The sequence below is a fragment of the Cyprinus carpio genome, chromosome B15 (assembly GCF_018340385.1).
Source record: "Cyprinus carpio isolate SPL01 chromosome B15, ASM1834038v1, whole genome shotgun sequence".
NCBI classification, from domain to species: Eukaryota; Metazoa; Chordata; class Actinopteri; order Cypriniformes; family Cyprinidae; genus Cyprinus; species Cyprinus carpio.
The window spans coordinates 13,374,521-13,396,251 of NC_056611.1; the positions used below are offsets into that span (position 1 = coordinate 13,374,521).

Consider the following 21,731-nt stretch of genomic DNA (forward strand, 5'->3'; position numbering starts at 1 on the left):
CGTGGCATACTGAATAATACAAGTCACCTCCATCAGAGAAACCTGCTGCAGCATACACAAATACAACTTTGTGGAGCTGATGTAGTTAAGCTGTTGTGAAAGAGCTATGATTTGAGCAGGAAACCCTGACCCAGGTGTAAGATTTTTAACCTCCATAAACTGCAGATAAACCCACACTGTAAAAAGATTCCGTAGTTTTTACATAATAATTTTGGCAGCTGTGGTTAGCAGAATAATTTTATAAAATACAGAAAAACTTTAAACACATTTACAGAACAAACTGTAAATGTAACAGTAGAAGCTCTAATTTACAAACAAGAAAATTTGAATGTAAACAACTAAATTCAACAACACACACTGCTACTAAAATCTGTTTTTTACCTTTAAAATATCCTAAAAACACCATAATAATGCAGGTGGTAAAAGAGAAAGCCACATGAAGAATCAAGGTTCATCACAAGTAGCTTTTCTATAAGCTGAAGTATATACTAATATACACAAGGTGAACAGAGACATTCACATTCACACAAACACAAAACACCATCATTGTAACACACATGACGCTAAAATAATGCAATAAACGTTTATTAAACAACAGAAGATGTAACATTAAACCCTAACGTACGTAGATAACAAAAACTATTAAGAAGCATGTCATGCAGGGAATTCTGGGTACATCTGTTTACAGTGTTTGACTGTATTTTATATGATTTGTACTTTTTTTTTTAACTTCTGAAAACTATACAGTTAACAGTGTTATACTGTAAAATTACATGAAATATGTCTGGTTAGATATTTACCAGTTTTTTTTTCCAGTATATATTCAACAGACTAACTGTTAACCTACAGTATTAACAGTTTTTTTTTTCTGTAGCATTTTTACAATATATTTTACTGTTAAATTTACACTCATTTTTTTATGAGTAATGCAAAAGTTTATATTTATAGGTTTGTGAAAAAAAGCTGCCATTACCATTTTTATTTTTTATTTTGTGACTTTTTTTTTCTCAAAATCACAAGGAAAAATATCAGAATTGTGAGATAAAAAGTCACAGGTATACTTTTATTGTTTTCTATTTTTTTTTTTTTTTTTTATTCTGTGGCGAGAAGGGGCTTCCATAGTTGTGACGTGGAAAAAAACAAAATGATGCAATTTGATTTGAAATCAGCCATGACACAATTTATTAAAAACAGATTTTTTATTTTTTTTTTGCATTATTTATAAAAATTTCGCGTACAGAACTAAAAACGCTGTATGCATGCCAGGCCAGTAGTTGGACACTAGTTGGACACTACTCCAGTGCCTGCACACCTATAGACTGAACATGTAATATGCATGGACATGATGTCGCTGTTTTTATAGCTTCATGTTTTTGTAGTTCACACCAAAATAGTAACGCTATTGTTTTTAATATCTTGCACTTTAAAACCTGGTTTTCAGAAGTTTGCATTTTCAGGAGTTGTCATGTTAATTAATGGCTTTAGTTGAAAATGTTGTCAAGTAAATACCCCTTCAGTAATTTTGAATGCAGGTATGTGAGGACTCTAGGAATCTATATTTTATCAGTTAATTTTTAAGTTGTGCATGTTCAGAATGTCTTCCATTTTTCACATATAATATGCTTTAAATGGGTTCTTTGGGTTAAAAGGTGTAAACACGACCACGTGCTGTCTATAATTTAACACATCACTAATTAAGAATATTTTCCCATACTCTGCAGAGCCATCTGGCTTCCTTCACAGAACAAGGGGACTATGGGAAGGGGGCATTATCAAACAGCAGGAGAGATCAGTTCACTGGATTCCTCCTTAATAAGGCGTCTCTCAACCATATTGTTAAAATCAGTTGAAGGGTGAAAGCCACATGATTTCATTACTCCCATCCAGTCATGGCAGAGCAAGTGTCTGGTTAATTGCCTCCTCTGCCAACACTGATCGTGGTTCACTACCTCCTTTACACAGCACACTTATCAGAGCCTGTGTCTGCACAGCGTGCGAGGAGAGGGGTTATCGGCCCTTGTCAACTTGCCATGCACACACAGCAAATTAAGATTTAACCCTTGCTGTTGTCTCCTGTGTGATTAGAAACAAACTAGCAGGCCTGAGCATTGAGGAACTGTGTGTGTATTTCAATGCAGTTGTTCCCCTGATTAGCTACTAGTGAATGTAGAGGTCATTCATTATGTCAGTTTTCATGCAATTTAATGCACATGTGAGTTAATGTCGTATTTTGATGAAGAACTACTGTTGTCAGCTTGAAAAAGGCCAAGCATTGGTGGAGACAGTCCAAGGGATCAAAGCTTTGGCATTGATTGTGGATTCCTGGCATCCACTGGTTCCATCTTCTTAAGATAACAAAAGGCAGTTTTGTTTTGTAAGGGCAAGAAAGAGCGGCTGGCCGGAGAAGCAGCCATGGTTCACATCTTCAGCTGGATTGCTGGTGTCCGGTGGATCCATCTTCTTTTATATCTCAAACCTCCCTTAGTTCAGGCTAATCAAAGTATTGTAGCTCTTGCACACTAAAATATTTTCAAATAAAAACAAAGATAAGGAAAAGTCTGTTTTATAGACTTTACAAAGGTTTTTATACAGAGCCCCGCACATGGCATGCAGGAATAAAATAGTAGGCTAAATCATGTGCACGATTTACTATTTTGTTCCCTCGATTTATAAATTGTGCGCACAGTTCACTAATTTGTTCCCTCAATGTAGTAAAACGTGCACACGATTACCATTTCATTCCCTCGATTAGTACAACGAGGGAACGAATTAGTAAATCATGTGCACAATTTATTTATTTTTTCTTGCATGTCATGTGCGGGGCTCCGTATTTTTACGATGTTTCGATGTTCAAACTTTTACTCCAAAGCCCATGTAAAAATGAGTAAACTTTTAAAAAGAATACTTATTACGGAAATAATATTATGGACATTTGAAAAGAATATACGTAAGTGCAAACAGAATAAGTAATTACTTTATATGATTGTTTATATGATGAACATTTAGGCTTTTATTTACATCTGAATAATGATTGATGCATGCATAGGTCACATCATATATGAAGAACCTCATACAGTAGGTTTCATTAAAAATATCTTGTGTTTTGAATATTAAATAAAAAATTATGGATTTGGAACAATAATCAGAATTTTCATTTTTGTGTGAACTGTTACTTTAATTCCATGTTAATTGCAACTAAATTCAATTAAAAGTGCAATTAAATAAAAAACATTATAGTTTAAAAAATAAGTGTACTTAAAAGCATGACAGTATTTAAGAGTATTTAAACAATGTTTTAAAGTAAAGCTTTTAATTTGTTTTAAAAGTGGACTTAAGAAACAGCTATGAAAGTCTACTCTCTTTAAATACACTTGATTGGCCTTTTAATATTATATTCTCTGCAAAATATACTTTTAAAATTTGTACACTGCAATGTTTGTTTTAAAAGTGGACTTAAGTTTTCTTTCACATGGGAACCCATAGAAACACGGATAAACAGTCCTTTTGCATTGGATGATTTTTTTCTCTGTTCACTAAAAAAATGGGGGAAGAGAACGTCACATGATTCTGCGTAAAGGTTACGTCAGTATTTTATGGAAACGTCTTTTATCCTGGGGTCTCCAGCTTTAGGCTACCTCGCTATTTTTGTTTAAACATTAAATATATCATCTATTTCCTTTTACTTCCTTCTCCATCGCAACAGTAAATTTGACGTTCCATTTACTTCAAACTCAGCCTGGGCAAATGATGATGGCTGCACAATGTCATAATCTGAGGCTATTTCTGTGTTGTTGATCAGGGAGTGGCTGTGATCTCACCAGTTCCAGTTCTCTGTACCTTGCTCTGATGTCTTTAAAGTTTCTCACACATTAGGCACAACCCTTATTTTGGTGTGCATTATAACTTTTCACCATAGCAACTTAAATCTGCAGTAACCCTGGAAAATCCCCAATTATACCCACTAACTAATGCAGAGGGTTAGGTCCATGCAGTGTTTTTGCCATTTTTCACTTTCCAAATGAAAAGTATTTGAAGTTCCTTGTGATGGAATATTGAAGAATATTGTAGAAATGCCTATTTGCACACTTTAGCTTAAACATGATTGTTCTACAAAATGATTATTCAGAATCATGCATACTTATTTATTTTTGATTTTGATGATTATTGATTGACCTGAGATTTGATCATTGATTGACCAGATTGTCTGACCTGAGAGCATGCTACAAAATGATTAAAGAGATTAAAATTGTAAAAAAGTGCAAAGTGTTGTTCTAAACCTGTGTGCAATTTTCTTTTTCAGGCAGAACACAAACAAAAATATTTCAAAGAAATTTGGGGTCCAAACAACACTGGACCACTTTGACTTGCATTGTTGTTCATTGTTCAGTTTTTTTACTTTTTATTTTTTTGAGACATTTTTCTTTTGTGTTCCACAATAGAATGAAAGTCATTTTTTGGATGAATTTTCCCTCTAAAATTCAGTGGAAACCTGTGGATTTTTTCCCCCTCACGATTAGTTTATATTAAACAAACCAGGTTTTGTTTGTAGCAATTCAGAATTGCGAGATTTTAAAATAAGAATAGCAAAAAATAGTGTTTATATCTTGCAATTCTGAGATTAAAGTTGTTTTTTTCTACAATTCTGCATATATATCCCTCACTTCTCACAGTTGTGAACTGTGGGACATAAACTCAGAAATGCGAGAGAAAAAAGTCTAAATTGTGAGATAAAATGTAGAAATGATCCCTTGGTGGAAACAAGCTTCAAGTTTCAGCCATATATGTATATTGTTTAAATCTATGAATTTTACATATATGTACATACATGAATTTACATATTTAAAATGAATCATTTACAAGAAATAAAAATAGTCTTCAAATAAATTAGATTTTTTTTTGGCCTTCCCTCAGGCATCAGTGGCCTCATTGGGAGCTTCATGTGATTTCTAGAATTAGCATTTGTTCTTTGGATCATTTTAAACGTTTGGTTTGATGTTGTGGAGATTTCTTTGCGATTTTTTACAATCCAGCAGCTCATTATGCAAGACCTCCGCAACAGAAGGTCCTGTTCCTTTTCTAAGCTTGAACTCTCAAATGACCTTGTAAAAGCAGTGTCTCCAATGACGTGGATTTAAAACAGCTCTCTGAAACAGGCAAGAGAAGCCAAAGAAAGAAACGTGGCCTCTTGATTCACAGAGTTTTTTTCCTCCTGCTTAACTATTGCTGGCCGTCTTCACACTTGGCTTTTGATTTTTATGGTGGTCCGAACAAAGACATAATGGGTAACAATAGGTTAAAAGCTTACAATGAGGTTGTGTCATCTGCTAACATTCACCAAATGTGTGAACGTAGACGTAGGGAGTTCATTTTAATATCACAAATAAATTTTTAATTCAAGGATTTATGAGACTGAATGCAAAACAGAGACTCTGTGTTTGACTAGTTTGACAAAAACACATTTTTTATTCTTTCATTTATGTGCCACAGGGTACTGTCTTTGATTTTAAAACATGTCCAAGCTTCAGCAAGCATTAACTTCAGAAACGCAGATCATATAGATTTTCATGGGTGTTCTCAAGGTCCGAGAGCAGGCGAGGTCAATCCTGTGGAACAATAGATCCAAAGCAGCTGAGAGTTTTAATGTTATGGAGATGGACAAACTGTGTGCGGTGTTTAGATAGGAGAGTGACCATTTTTATTGGAACTCAGTCAAACAAAGATGAACCTCTTGAAGTTTAATTCAGCGCATTAATGTTTTCCAGATTAATCAAGCTATAAATAAATGCATGAGGAGTTTTCTGGATTAGTTAAGTACTAAACAAATGCGTTAAAGCTGTCATCATGCATGCTTTTTAAAAGAACTCTGTGTACTGCAGAAAAACTATATATTTTTTTCTCTGTAGGTGTTGAGCGTAATCCTCAAATACGTGAGACCTGAAATGCAAAGCTGTTCATTTCATAGCCAAAGACTCTTTTTATTGCAGCTGTGTGTGTGTGTGTGTCTGCATCGTGATGTAAGAATAATATTTATTAGTACTTCATGTGACCACATGGAAACCCATTTGCTCCCTTGAATCCAATATCTTCAGTTGTGAAAATGCTTTTGTCGTCAGTGGAAATTCACTTTGCACTAATGATGCCATATTCTTATTATTTACAGAATAATTGATGCTGAAATAATTACTGTTAAAAAAAATTTAAAAAAATTTTTTTGGCTTAACTAAGTGTGCCTTTAGTTGTTGTATTAATTCTTTTTTTTATTATAATGTCAATGATATATACAGAATTTAAAGTATAATGTAAAGAAAATTATTTCATTGTATGTGTGTGTAATTGTATGTGTATTTTTTTATAATATAAATTAGAACATTATATTTTAATTTGTAATGTAAATTATATGTATGCAAAATACAGTGTGAAGAATATTATTTTAGTATAGTATGTGTATTTAGTTTTTTAATATATATATATATATATATATATATATATATATATATTATATATATATATATATATATATATATATATATATATATATATATAAATTATGTCATGGTTATTATAATTAATAAAACCAAAACCATAAAAACATCTTTGGTATGTAAAGTAAAATGAAATAAAACAAATATCTCAGTGAAACTAAAATAACATTGATATGTACAGTATTTAAATGATATTATATAGCATATTATTTCGTTATTAAATATATATAGAAGTATATGATTTCATTTAACCTTGGCTGGAGAAGGTAGTGCTTTTGATTTTTCAATACTGCGATTTCTATGCCAAGTCAGTGCTTGCTGCGTCTAATGTTATAATCCTAGCAGGGGGGAATTTCATTTGTTTTGAAAATCACTGAGTTGGAAATATTTGAGTTGGAAACAGCTGACCACCAATGGTTTTAATTGACAGGGTATGTGCAGGGCTGGCAAAGAGAAATAGTCCCATTTAATGTGACTGTTTATGAATGCAGCTATGGTTTACACATTTAGGTTACACCTGAAAAACTGCCCATTCTATGCACTGCACTTTTTCAAATATTAATTTATATATATATATATATATATATATATATATATATATATATATATATATATATATATATATATATATTTTTTTTTTTTTTTTTTTTTCTTTCTTTAGTCTTGCTTCAAAAAATGCATTATACCAAAGTTTGTACTGGTATAGGCTATAACCTGTGGCTCGGCCGGACATGTGAAACATTGGAGATGGTTGAGCTCCGTCACACAATTGGAGAGGATTATCAGGCCTGAGACTGTCAGGTTTTTTCCTGCGAAAGGCTGAACAGTTGCATCAGCAGAATTCCAGTGTCACTGAACGCTTTGGGATTGTCCTTGACACTTCATCCGGCCTTTAGTGAGGAGATTAGCTGCCGTGACCAAATGACTTTTCAGCACAGTTGAAAGCTTATCATTAACATATACATGATTCATACACATTGTGAGGAGATCCCTCAGAGCAGTTCATGTCATATCTGTATTTATTTTTGAACAGTTGATGGATGTATACATAGTATACAATGGATTCCAACAGAAAAACGTAAGTGCCTTTTGCTGTATGAACATCAAAAGATGAGAAAACATAATGATACAAGGAAGCACCTTGGGAATGAATGAGATGCTCTCAACAACACAGTTTGGTTTACACAAGTTACAATGTATCTTCATAGATCCAGCAGAGAATACATCTAATACACTTACAATTAAACAAACTGTTGATTTTCATTTAAGAAACATGGTGACTTTACAGCTAAAATCATAGTGGCCGTAGCAGCTGCATGAGTTTAATATTTCTTATTTTTTCCTCTGTATACTGTGGAGATTTTTGATATTGAAATCATATTTTATAAGAAGTTGCTTTTGCACAAAATTTGGCTGTATCAACATCAGTGTCTTTTAGCAGAGATTGGTTTTACAAAAAATAAAATAAAATAAATAAATAAATCCAGATAAACAAAGACTTTCTAACTGGTATACTTATATAGATAACTGAATTGATGAAGTTTTGTGCCATAAAGTATATTAACTGATTTATTTATAGTATCTATAGTAACTATTTTATCACTTAGCGTACAGTACCATTATATTAAACATAAACATTATTTTATAAATGTAAATATGTGTTCACAATCTGCCCAAAATGAGAGGGTAAATTACTGATTACTTTCACTAAACCCAAACTAAAAGCCTACTTCTGGCATCATTGTTTTGTCTTCTCTAAACTTATATGTAACTCCTAAATTCTGCTTGTTGAACCTTTAATGATTAGGAATGTTTTAATCTACTGACTATCTAATATACTGTACGAATACAAATCATCAATAGTGCATGGACCAAGTCACCCTATTTTTGCATACAACATGCTTCACATTTAGATCAAATTAATCACATGTATTTAAAGTCTGCATACAAATTCAAACACTGTCTGATATTCTCACTTTATCTACAACCATATGTAGAGGAGATACTGTAAAAGTATGCTTTTGCGAAAGTTTTAAAGCCAAAGCATAACATTTTACAGATTTACATGGTCTGTGTAATTTGGTTGCTTTAAAACACCCTGTACTTTTCGAGGTAGGCGATAGCTGTACCTTAACATGTAACACTGCAATGGTAAAAGACATCCTTTGTGAGAATATTCTCATTACAAATGAGGCAACACAGGATGCACACATAAAATGATAACTTTGGCTCCATTAAAATGGGTCCCAGAACACACAGAATCGTTCACTAGCAGGGCCGAACAACGCAAAAGTCCAGTTCCTGTGGCTTTCTTTTGCTTGAGCAGTGGTCTCTTGGTAAATGCAGCCCAGTTTGAGAGATGCATCGCAGTGGGCGTCTCTTATAACCTTTCCCACAGGTTTTAGAGCATGAGGACCATTCGCCAATGCTCCAAGTTGGGCAAGGGTCACCACACACCCTTATGGCATTGGGCTTTTGTGTGCCGTCACATTGTGTAGCTGTTTCCCCATCTGAATCCAAACACTGTATCAGTCTACTTTGAACCCCGTTCCCACAGGTAACCGAGCACTTATTCCAATCCGCCGCCACCCACTTATAAGACGGCATCTGATAGGCCGGCTTCTTCAGCTCCACTTTATTGCTGTCCTCCAGCACACTGTTCTGCATAGGGTTCCTCTCCTCCTTCTTTAGGACCTTGCCCTCTCTATATCCCACATTCAGGTAGTAGGAGTAGCGCACTCGAGGAGGTGTCATTTTACCCACCGACAACAGTTCCACCGTGAGAGACTCTTTGAGAGGTCTGGAGGCCTGTAGCGTCTCCACCGATGTGCCCGTTCCGCTGTAGCGCAGCAGACTTCCCTTTACGATAATGTCTTTTTCTACTGCTGAAACCACAAAGTTTCCGTTCAGGAGATATTTGCCGTGGATGTTCTTTACTGCTAAATAGTTGTCATCGTTAACCAAACCGCGGTAACCGCGCTGCCTTATGTCCAAGTTTGCAGCTCCGACCGGTAGAGTCACCACAAAGTTATATCCATTCCTGAAAAATAAGATCACAGAGTTGGACAATATTCAGAATTAAAGATTTGCCTTCTTTTGGATTCATGATTTGGAATTTGAATTGAATTAGGGACACCACTCAGGAATTTCTGTTAGAAGTTGAACTGGAATGAATAAAGTGGAATTTAAAAAAAACCATTAGCATGATGGCAAATGAAGTGCTATTTCAAAATTGATTGTATTTTTAAATTATCAAAATAAAATACATTATTAAAGAATTTTTCTTTTTTGATTAATTTATTTTTCTGCTTTAGTTAATTACACTTGTAGCAGTTGTATGAGCTTCTTTGAATTTCAGTTCTTGTTAAGGTTATTTTATTTTAGTTTAAGGTGATGTCATTACAGTGTAATTACACAAATAAGTGGTGAGTAATATTCATTAACTACATGTACTTTAGTGTTAGGGTTTGGTTTAGTGTTAGTTACTTGTAATTATGCATAAATTACTGTAATTACTATAGAACTGTACATACATGTGACACGTAACCTTAAAATTAAAACTCTTACTTATTTTAATTTTGCTTCCTTAAATTTGAATCGCAATTACAGGGTGCGTTCACACTTGTAGTTTGGTTCTCTTGGTTCATTTGGTCCTGTTCTGCTTAGCTTTCACACTGGCATTTTTGACAGCGACCTTAAAGATATGGAACCTGAAGGCATAGTCACAACTTGATTGGTCAGGTTGAATGACGTATATTTTGTGACGGCACTTACCGAACATCCCAAACAATAGGTGTGTTTGATTTAAAGTGGCACTGCACAGACCAATTGCGTATGACGTCAAAGTTCATACCCATTTTATACCCATTAACTGATCAGTCTGCTCAGCGCCGCTTTAAGTCGAACACACCTAATGCCGTCTGCTGAACTAAGTACGCTCATTGTGTGTACATATGATTTTATTTTTACCTACTGTGAACTCACAAAGAGCTCATAAAAGGCACTTTACCTCCTTGTTACTCCATGTAGCCCTTTGCTCATTTTGTTTTGGATACACCATTCGTTCTGTGCCATCAAATCATGTCGCAATGCATCGCATATTGTCAGTACATCCTGTGTTTATTTTATTTAGAAGTATTTGCACCATAGTTCATTTGGAAGCGGACCAAGATCCATCTTTTTAGCGGTCTCAGTCCACTTGTTTAGTATGCACCAGAGATTGGATGGCAGCCTTTACACTTACTCAAATGAACCGTACTAACAGATAAATCACACAATAATTTGTTTTGATCGAACTAAACATGACAAGTGTGAACGCACCCTTAAATCACATTAACACCAACTCAAATTCAATTCAAATTCGAATAAAAATCAGAAACAGAAGTGGAATTTAAAAGCATTTGCAGTTTACTTCTGAATGGCAAACAACCCTGAAGACATTGCTGCAGCTGACGCTATTCCTTCAGATCTTGTAAAACCATAGACTCAGAGATAAAGCACTTACATGGGTTTTGTGAACATTCCAGAGACTTTCTTGCAGTTTTGGCTGTCTCCACCACACACACCACATTTATCAAACTTCAAGTTGGAGCTCAGTTTACCATCGCAGCCAGCCTTAATGCACTTCCCCTGAACACAGACCGCTGAGGTATCAGGAGAACAAAGTGTCCCATCCACCACCTGTCACACAGATTACATTCACATTCACTATGCCATCAGCCTCTTTTTAATTACGATTTAATACTTAATTTAATTAAGTAAAAACCAGTAAAACCTATGACCTTGGTTTTGCTAGTGCCATACACTACCAATTGATCTGCACAAACATTTCTAACTCTCCTTGTCCAAGTTTCATCAAACTCTTTTTATTCATTGTACAACAACAAACTTAAAGCCATATCTGAGAGATAAGCTTTCACCATTACTTTTTAAAAGTATCTTGTTCACTTTGAAAAGTGGATGTTATTCTTTCCATGAGATAAGAACTGCACTTCTGCTCATGAACCATGAACGTCAAACAATTTTGCAGTATTTAAGCATGTATTTTAATTTATTTACCTTTTGCGCAAGGACATAAAAGTATCCGGTGCCGTTGGCTCGGCAGATGAGCTTGCATCTGTCCTTAACAGAGACTCCAGAGTATTTTGGGACCCAGACCACAGATGGGCTCAGTCTGTTAGTGTTCAGACTGATGCCATTGAACGCCTCGCACTGCTCTTCTCGAAAGCTCTTTCCTGTCACAAATGAAAGGTCATTGTCTGACATGAATATTGACTTTTGCATGTTGTTGAACATGAGACTGAAAGATATTTTCTTTACCTGAGTCTTTGCAGGGCTCTAAGTTGCAGGAGCGATACTTCACTCTCAGTCCCTGGCAGTACTTGCCCCCGTTTTCAGGGACGGGATTGTTACAGTCCCTTTTGGCAAGCTGCACCCCTCCCCCACAAGTACGGGAACACAGACCGTACGGACCCCACCGACCCCAATGGCCATCTAACTGTGGAAAGTGTCAACATGGCTCAGAAACAATTACATCCCTGCTGAGAAGACTGGCAAACATCTTCAAAATGACTAGCATTTAAATGTTCATTGGCAGCAGAAATATAATATCATGAGCATTATATGCCAAAAAAAATAAATAAATAAAATAAAACAAGTAAATAAATAAACTGACTTCTTTTTTACACTTTTAAAGGGTTAGTTCACCCAAAAATGAAAATTAGCATGTGTTTTACTTAACCTCGCGGCATCCTAGGTGTATATGACTTTCTTCTTTCAAACAAATCATATCAGAGTTATATAAAAAATGGTCCTGGCTACTCCAAACTCTATCATTGCAGTCAGTGGGTGTTTCTGTTCAAATGTCCACAAGTCGTCAAATAAAGTGCCCGCATCCATAATAAAACGTGCCTCGCATGTACCTTTGTACCTTTTCTGTACAAATCCATGGTTTGCACTTCTAATTCGTGACTGCCATTTTGTTTTGTTCTCTCTCCGCGTTCGTCACTAATCACGCAACGCTGACATACTGGGCCGTATTTTAATGATCTAAACGCGAAGTGTAAAGCGCACGGCGCAGGTGCTCAGGGCGTGCCCAAATCCACTTTTGCTATTTTAATGACGGAAAAATGTTTGGAGCACCCAGGCGCATGGTCTAAACGGGTTGTCCCTATTCTCTTAATGAGTAATGGGTGTTTTTTGGGCGTAAAATCTTCCATTCTCTTTAAGAGCCAGTTGTGCTCGTGCCATGATGGATTTGCTATTTACATGGCGGAATTTGGCAAGCGGAAAGACGGAACACGTCTCCGAGATGAAACGGAGCTGCTCGTGTGCAAGCAAATAGATAACTTAATTCTGAAACATGCGATGACTATCCGTTATGACATGTAGGCATTTTTATATTTAATAGCCTACAAAAAATTCTTATGCATTGCAATCCTTTCATTTTTAATATTTGGCATGTTTGTGTGCTGCTGTGCATCCCTTTGTTTAATAAGCAGCGTGTACGCGCGTTGTAGACCCACCTATACTAACACGCTCTTTAAATAACAAAGAAAAAACATTGCGCCAGACTTTAGACCAGGTTTGAGTTGGTCTATGGCGCAGTCTATTTTCAGCTCCTTAAAATAGCAATGCGCCAGCAATGTGCCTGAACACACCTCTTTTTTAGACCAGCACGCCCATGGGCGCACAAATGGGCGCAAATGCATTTGCTAATTGAACAACGTGGCGCTGGACGGGAAAATGCGAACGGCGCCGGACTGAAACTATCAAACACACTTGCGCTGCGCCTTGCGTCGCATTGCGCCAGGTGTATGATATGGCCCACTATGTCATACTATCTGCCAGAACAGCTTCCGTGTTTGAAAGAGATTGAAAGAGATATTTTTCTTATGAAAATTCATGGATTTGCTACAGGAGGCCTTTATTCACACCTTGGAGAAGTATGAGGCACGTTTTATTATGTATAAGCACTTTATTTGACGCCTTGTGGACTGTTGAACAGAAACACCCACTGACTGCAATGACAGAGCTTGGAATAGCCAGGACAATTTTTTAGATAACTCCAACTGGATTCGTCTGAAAGAAGACAGTCATATACATCTAGTATGGATGGATGGTGGGTTGAGTAAAGGATAGTTTTATTTTTTTTTTTGGGCTAAACCCTTTAAAAATAAAGGTTCTAAAAGGGGGTTTCAGCAGTGATGCAAGAGACAATTTTTTTCTGAATTCTTCCACTATAAAGAAACTTTTACTTGTTTTTCAGTAAAAAATTTATGCAGTGGTGAATTTTTCAATTTTTTCTGAATTCTTCCACTATAAAGAAACTTTTACTTGTTTTTCACAGTATAAGATATTTTAGATTTAGTCCGAGAGCTTTCTGTCCCTCCATTGAGAATGTATGTACGGTATAATGTCCACGTCCAGAAAGGTAATAAAAACATCTTCAAAGTAGTCCATGTGACATCAGAGGGTCCGTTAGAATTTTTTGAAGCATCGAAAATACATTTTGGTCCAAAAATATCAAAAACTACGTCTTTATTCAGCATTGCTTCTCTCCCGGGTCTGTTGTGAGCGCGTTCACAGCACATCCGGTTCGCGAACGAATCACTCGATATAACCGGATCTTCTTGAACCAGTTCACCAAATTGAACTGAATCGTTTGAAACGGTTCGCGTCAACAATAAGCATTAATCCACAAATGACTTAAGCTGTTAACTTTTTTAACATGTCGGACACTCCCTCTGAGTTCAAATAAACCAATATCCCGGAGTAATTCATTTACTCAAACAGTACACTGACTGAACTGCTGTGAAGAGAGAACCGAAGATGAACACTGAGCCGAGCCAGATAATGAACGAAACATTGACTCGTTCTCGAGTCAAGAACCGGTTGCATCGGTTTTCGGATCACCGGTAGTGATAGGAAGTTTTGTTCTTTTCCGCGAACCGGTTCTTTCGGACAGTTTGATTTAATAAACCGGTTGCCGAAAAACGGTTCACCAGTTCTTTTGCGCTCAACGTAATGACTTCATTGGCGATGATTGCCCTTGATTCAAGCCTTTTGAAATACTGCTTAATACATTTTCATTAAGAATCAGTTCAGAATCAATCACCAAAAGAACCAGTTCGGTTCAGACGCGCTGTGTGTGTCAGTCTGAATCACGCTGAATCACGCATGCGCAGTATCATCAGCTCCTCGGTTCTCGAACCGGACGCGTCAGACAGAAACGGTTCTTGACTCGAGAACGAGTCAATGTTTCGTTCGTTATCTGGCTCGGCTCGGTGTTCATCTTCAGTTCTCTGTTCATAGCAGTTCAGTCAGTGTACTGTTTGAGTAAATGAATTACTCCGGGATATTGGTTTATTTGAATTCAGAGGGAATGTCAGCCATGTTAAAAAAGTTAACAGCTTAAGTCATTTGTGGATTAATGCTTATTGTTGACACGAACCATTTCAAACGATTCAGTTAGATTTGGTGACCTGGTTCAAGAAGATCCGGTTACATCGAGTGATTCGTTCGTGAACCGGATATCACTAAACTGCAGTGTTGTGAACGCGCTCACAACAGACCCGGGAGAGAAGTCAATGCTGAATAAAGTCGTAATTTTTGTTATTTTTGGACCAAAATGTATTTTCGATGCTTCAATAAATTCTAAGGGACCCTCTGATGTAACATGGACTACTTTGAAGATGTTTTTATTACCTTTCTGGACGTGGACAGTATACCGTACATACATTCTCAATGGAGGGACAGAAAGCTCTCGGACTAAATCTAAAATATCTTATACTGTGTTCCGAAGATGAACGGAGGTCTTACGGGTTTGGAACGACATGAGGGTGAGTCATTAATGACATAATTTTCATTTTTGGGTGAACTATCCCTAGTGATGCAAGAGACAATTTTTTTCTGAATTCTTCCACTATAAAGAAACTTTTACTTGTTTTTGAATTGTGTGTACACAACCACCCTATAATGATAAAAATCCACACAGTGTTTTTTTTTTTTTAAATCCAGATAAATAATATCCCCCTTTTCAAATCAAGCTGTTTTATGGATATTGGGTGTGTGATTTTTGGCTGTGTGAGGCCCCTCCCACGATTGTTGATTGCTGACATGGCCATCTTACCTTAGACCCGCCCTGAGTGAGCTGTCATCAGTCCGCCACTACGGACCGCCGGAGCGGTTGTAGACAAGAATGTCTCCTAAGTGACTGAGGTGTTTTGTTGTTGGATGTATTAATAAACATAGAAGTCGTCATTTACTCCTGACATCTGAGCCACTGAAGACGCAGTGGAGTATGTTTGTTTTTAAAGGGAATGCATACCCCGATCTGCCTAAATGCGTCTATGTTCATGCGAACATTCGTGATTCAGCTTCACCTCCAGAAGAATTGAGCATAAGTGTTTTTTTATTAATTTTGCAAATCACCTTTCCTTATAATGTGCTAGTTAGCAAGTTTCACGATGGATGTGGCTTACAGTTGCAGAAGTTAACAGTCTCTCAGAGAACTGCGCGTGACCCCATGGAGGGAGATAGCAGAGCTCATTAGCATTTAAAGGAAAATGCACTGAAATGGCTTGCTGTGAAAAGAGCTGTTTGTGACAGGGTAAAAGGGGTGTTGTTTTACACTAGCATTGAGAAATTTTAACCAAAGTATCTTATAGAGGTGGTTTTTTTTTTTTTTTTTTGTTTGTGAAAGTGTAAATTGTGTTTTGTTTTGACAATTGATCAAATTGATTTAAAGTGAGAGTGAAGGCATATAATATTACAAAATATATATATTTTCTCTTTCTCTATATATAGATATTTATAATATTATAAAATACAGTTCTACTATTCTGATTCCACTACATTCTCTAAGATTCAGGGAAAAAATGATCATGGTTTCCACAAAAAAAAAAAAAAAAAAAAAGCACTGTTTTCAACATTGATGATAATGTGATATGTTTCTTGAGCAAATCAGCATATTAGAATGATTTATGAAAGATCATGTGAAACTGAGGACTGGGGTAATGACGTTGAAAATTCAGGAATATGGTAGAGGATTAGGGCCAAGCAATAATAAAAAATAAAACAATCTTGAGATTAAAGTCATTGTAATACGAGATAAAACTTGTTAAATTTCGAGAAAAATGTTGAAATAGAATGTTGTGAATAAACTCATTCAATTTTGAGAATGAAGTCATGTTTAGAGAAAAAAACTTGTTAAATTCCTAGGAAAAAAAGGTGAAATAAAATGTTGAGAATAAACTCATTAAATTTCAAGAATAAAGTTCTTGATTTTGAGAATGAAGTCATGTTTAGAGAAAAAACTTGTTAAATTCCTAGGAAAAAAAGGTGAAATAAAATGTTGAGAATAAACTCATTAAATTATGAGAAAAATGTTGTTGTGTTTCGATAAAAAAACTAGAAAATAGAAAAAATACCAAATAAAATGCTGACAATGAACATTATGACTTCAATCTCGAGATTGTTTTATTTTTTATTTTTGTCCCTAATCTTTTCCATATAGGAATAAATTACATTTTAAAATATATTAAAAAAGAAAACCATTATCATATTTCACATTATTACTGTTTTTACTGTATTTTTGATTAAATAAATGCAGCCTTGGTGACCAAAAAAGACTGTTCAAAAACACCTTGATTTTGGAACAAATGTGTACATTTTAAAATCCAGAAATGATTCACGTGTGTCAAGTAAAATGATACAAGCGCAATTGTCTAAAGTCAGATATACTGTAGTTAGCACATCACTCACCTTGTTTTTGGTGGTATTTTGCTTATCAGTACAGATCCCCCGATAGCACAGCTTGTTGCTGCCACAGGCCGTACCATCAGCCCAGGGAAAGTGGCGAGTCTGACACACCAGCTGTCCTTTAGCTTTCCCCGTGCACCACAGTTTAGAGCAGGCCTGCATGTACGGACAGGGCTTGGATCCTGAGCCGAAGGCCAGTTCACACTGACGGCTGAGCGAGTAGCTTACACCTGGAGGGTCATCTGGAAGAGCCAGCAGCTTTTGGGGCTGATCCAGCAGACAGTCACCTGGAGAAGAAAAGGTACTTAATGCAAATTATACATTTAGTATTGATGATTTGTGTAGCTGAGCATTGTATTTGTTCGACATTGCTGAGCCACACACGTCAGAGTTGATTGCAGCAGAGCAGTCGAACTAACCGTGGCCAGCATCCAGAAAGTCTGTGATGATGGCAGCGCTGCAGACAGACCAGGGAGTGTTGTGGTCAATCTGGATCAGAGTGGGAGACATCATATGGTTGTCCTTGAGCTTTCCAAATACCTCCTCACAAGCCTTCACATTGTCATGTGGCATACTGAACACATGCCCTGGACAAGAGCCAAAGAAATAGTCAAGCAATGTCAGTCTGTTTTTATTTTCATAGCAGAAAATGGAAATTTATTATTGTTATAGTTAAGAGTTCAAGTCCATTGATAGGAGTATCTTTTAAATTTAATCAATCAGTCAATCTATCTATCTATCTATCTATCTATCTATCTATCTATCTATCTATCTATCTATCTATCTATCTGTCTGTCTATCTATCTATCTATCTATCTATCTATCTATCTGTCTGTCTGTCTGTCTGTCTGTCTATCTGTCTGTCTGTCTGTCTGTCTGTCTGTCTGTCTGTCTGTCTGTCTGTCTGTCTGTTTGCAAGGTGTACGATGGCTAACCAATTCAAACATGTACAAAGACTTTCATAGGTCTGTACACACCATAAAAGGATGGCACTGATGCACCAGTGAATTTGGTTCTTTTAGCATCTGCTAATGTTTTCCCATCTGTCTTTTATTAAACCTTTGTTTTCACAGGGATCAAGAGATGTGGAAAACTCTTGAATGCAGTTGTCATTGTTCTTCTAATTTCATAATACAGCGTGACAGGACTTTTTTCTTGAAACAGCTGGCACAATATTCATGTTCAAAGATCAAGGAATCCAAGATAGAATTTCAGAAGTGAGAAGCCTCATCAAAATCCCATCACCCTAAAGGATTCGACTTAATTACACCACAGACAGAGTCTCAGAGTGAATGCTGGGAAGAGAACGCAGACAAGAACCTTCAGTTCACCTGTTTTGCTCACAAAAGACTGCCTCTGAAGCCGAACAAAGCTCTCACCTAGTTCATGTGCGGTGGTGAAGGCTGAGGGGAGACCATCATCTTCAATCACTGAGCAGCTCCTCTTAGGATCACACATGGTGCCTACATCAGCCATACCCAGCGTGTCACACGTGGTGGCCCCACACAGGTCCTGTGAAGAGAATGATTATAGTGTGAAATCAGTGATGAAACACAATGTGACATAACAAGCATCAAGTGTTTCAGGAGCAGTATGAATATGATAGCCAGGGTTACAGAAGTAATCGTTTAATTCATCTCCATAATCCATGCTTCCTCATTGAGCTTTCCCCAGTGATTAGGTATGATCTAGAGTGTATGTCTGTGAACATATTTGTCAGATCAAAATATTTTTATTATTATTATTTATTTTTGTGTATTGACATAATGAGAAGCACAGGGCTGTGTGGAGCAGCGAGGGTGGCCAAGAATGGCTGTAAACAGCTCTGGTTACGATATTGTCAAGAGGACAGATGGAACCATGTGAGAACATCATAGTGCAGCCACCTGGAGACTTCAGGGAGAACATTTGGGAAGGCTGAATACATTCCAATATAATCATGACATGAATGTTCCAACTTTCTCATGCTGTCAGATATGAAGAGTGGGGCAGTTGATGGCTATGAGAAGTTACAGAAGTTATCAGTTAAATTTTTTACATACCAAGCAGCAAAATAGAAGTGTGGATTGCTGTAATAAAAAGGCACAAGTTAATTTGGCTGAAATAGCAGGTGCAGTGCAGGTACCTTGGCATAATAGTTAACAGTGTAATGACAGCTGACTTGAATCACTTCTCTGCTTGAGTCAGTATTACACACATGACGTGTGCTTTCAGCTTTCTGGTGATGTAATGGTGCTTTTAAGTTTATATTGGAGTCAAATGGTAGAGAATTACATTTTCTTGTAGGGGCACTCCCTATACTTGACTTATTTCCTGAAATGTTTTACTACGTTCTATCCAGATGGCATGTCATGTTAGTATAGAAAGAGTTTCAATTGTGGCAAAACCGCTGAAAGATGTGATGTCAGAGATGATTAAAAGGAGAAATCTTATAAATTATAAATTACCTAAATGACAAATGTCAAGTGGTGCAAACAAAGAAATACTTCAAAATTCTCAAATTTCAAAATAAAACATTTTTCAAAGGTGGTATGTAAATTATGTATTATTATTATTATTATTATTTTATTATTTTTTTGCCACAGTCATGAGGGTCTGGGGTCTGTTGTTTTATGACATGACAACAAAACGGTTTGCTGGTTACACCACACAGACTTTAATTTACCAGACTATTAAAAATATATATATATAAAATATTTTTTTTGATTTAAAAATCTCGTTTCATTTATTTATTTACTTATTTTATTAAAATCTACAACCACAGCACCATACATTTTTACCTTAACCCCCACAAAATGAAAACATTAATACAATTCCTACAGGAAAAAAAGAAGAAAAAAAAAGTTAATCGTATGTATTGAATTGAAATTCAATTCTATGGGTGTTTTAAATAACCTATTTTCAGACAAGAACAGTCATTGGCCAATATGAGAACATCATTTCTTACCTGCTTTGTAAACAAAATAGCAGTATCCCAGTACTCTGGCTGTTTGTCGTTGATCTTGTTCAGCTTCTTCTGCCAGGTGCAGAAATTGCGCAGCGTTAGTGCCGCGTTACTGGATACTTTGGGTCCTTTTTCTGCCTCATTAATCACCATAAGTTTTACAACCACTATACTGATGGCGTTCAAGATACTGGGGTGTTTGTACAGCTTTGCAGTAACAGACATGAGAGTCAAAAGGTAATGCTTCAGGTCGTCGCCGTGGAATTTTGCCATGGACTCATCAGCAGCAACCAGGACCTCTACGTACCTCGGTATAGAGGCGAATCTTTTCGATCTGCTCATGCTTTTCAACAAAGTGTCTGTTAAGTTCCTCGTGTGTCCCTTAACATGTTTATACTTTTGCAACGACTCCACAACGCCCTGATTTAAACGGGATGTAACTCCGCACATAGATGTTGAGTTCGGTGCGTGAAGATGTCTTCTCCTGCGGATGATGTGCGTTTTTTCAGCATAATCTGAGATCAGCCCGGGTGCTGTGTTGGTCGACCTGCGCTCTATGAGGTACTCCATCCCGTTGTAAGAAAACGCTCCTCGGACACCTCCACAGAGACTGAGAGCTGCATATGAATTCCTGTCTGCATTAATATCACCGGAGTAAAAGCATCTTCTCAAATCACCTCCTAAAAAAGCACTTGAAGATGTTGTTTCATACTGAAATGTGCCATCAGGAGCCAGAAAACTGGAGTCAGGCAAAAGATTAAGATGCAATTCCTGATTAAAAGCGTTTATTCTGTAAACAACAAGTTCTTTGTTCAGTTTGTCGTGCCTTGGGAACTTTTCACGGTCAAGTCGAACAGGTTCACAAAAATCAGTTTCCATACAGAGGTATATTTTCGTTAAAAACAGCACGTGCAAGAGACAAAACAAAACTTCGGGAAAAACCGACATCGTTGGCGGTGATTAGATATCCTTCAGAGTGTTTAACTCACACCGTGATGCTGTTGATCACGGTTCTGTACATCCGTCATGAGAATTAAGCTTTGCTACAGTCCCCATCCATCGCCCTGGTGTTTCTCTCTGTGAAACCAGCGCTCTCTTTTTTATTCTTTTGCGTCATATGTAAACATTGCAGATTGTAATAAGAGTTTTTGGGGAAGTTCAGATGAGAGCTCATGGTTCATGTTGAACACTGCAGACACTTCTGGCTCTCTAAATATGAGCATCAAGCCAGTCGCGCTTCAGATGTTACCTCCCACTCCATACTAAGGCTTGTCATTTGTAGAGGTTGTGGAATAACTGTGGAACAAACTGGATAAACGGTCTTATTAATAATAATAATAATAATAATAATAATAATAATAATGAAATATTTTTCTTTTTTTTTACAAAATATAATAAAATAAAAATTCCTTTAAATGTTCTATAAAACTAAATTCATGTTTGTTTAATACAATCAGTATCAGTTTAAAACAGTTTTGCCTGTTGTTAATGAGATGAGGTAAAAGCATCAAAACACATAATCCTAATAATTTTGATTGTAGATC

General features: G+C 36.4%; 1 protein-coding gene across 1 annotated transcript; it reads right to left on the reverse strand.

Moving 5' to 3' along the window:
* Nucleotides 1–7,488: 7,488 nt before the first annotated feature.
* LOC109057535 (A disintegrin and metalloproteinase with thrombospondin motifs 15-like) lies at nucleotides 7,489–21,440 on the reverse strand. Its single transcript, XM_042739328.1, has 8 exons — nucleotides 20,191–21,440; nucleotides 18,623–18,755; nucleotides 17,663–17,830; nucleotides 17,247–17,530; nucleotides 11,802–11,979; nucleotides 11,541–11,716; nucleotides 10,987–11,162; nucleotides 7,489–9,522 (listed from the first exon to the last, which is right to left on the reverse strand). Exons 1-8 carry the CDS (start codon nucleotides 21,133–21,135, stop codon nucleotides 8,751–8,753), a joined length of 2,832 nt encoding a protein of 943 aa, XP_042595262.1. The 5' UTR covers nucleotides 21,136–21,440; the 3' UTR covers nucleotides 7,489–8,750.
* Between the last annotated feature and the right edge of the window lie 291 nt (nucleotides 21,441–21,731).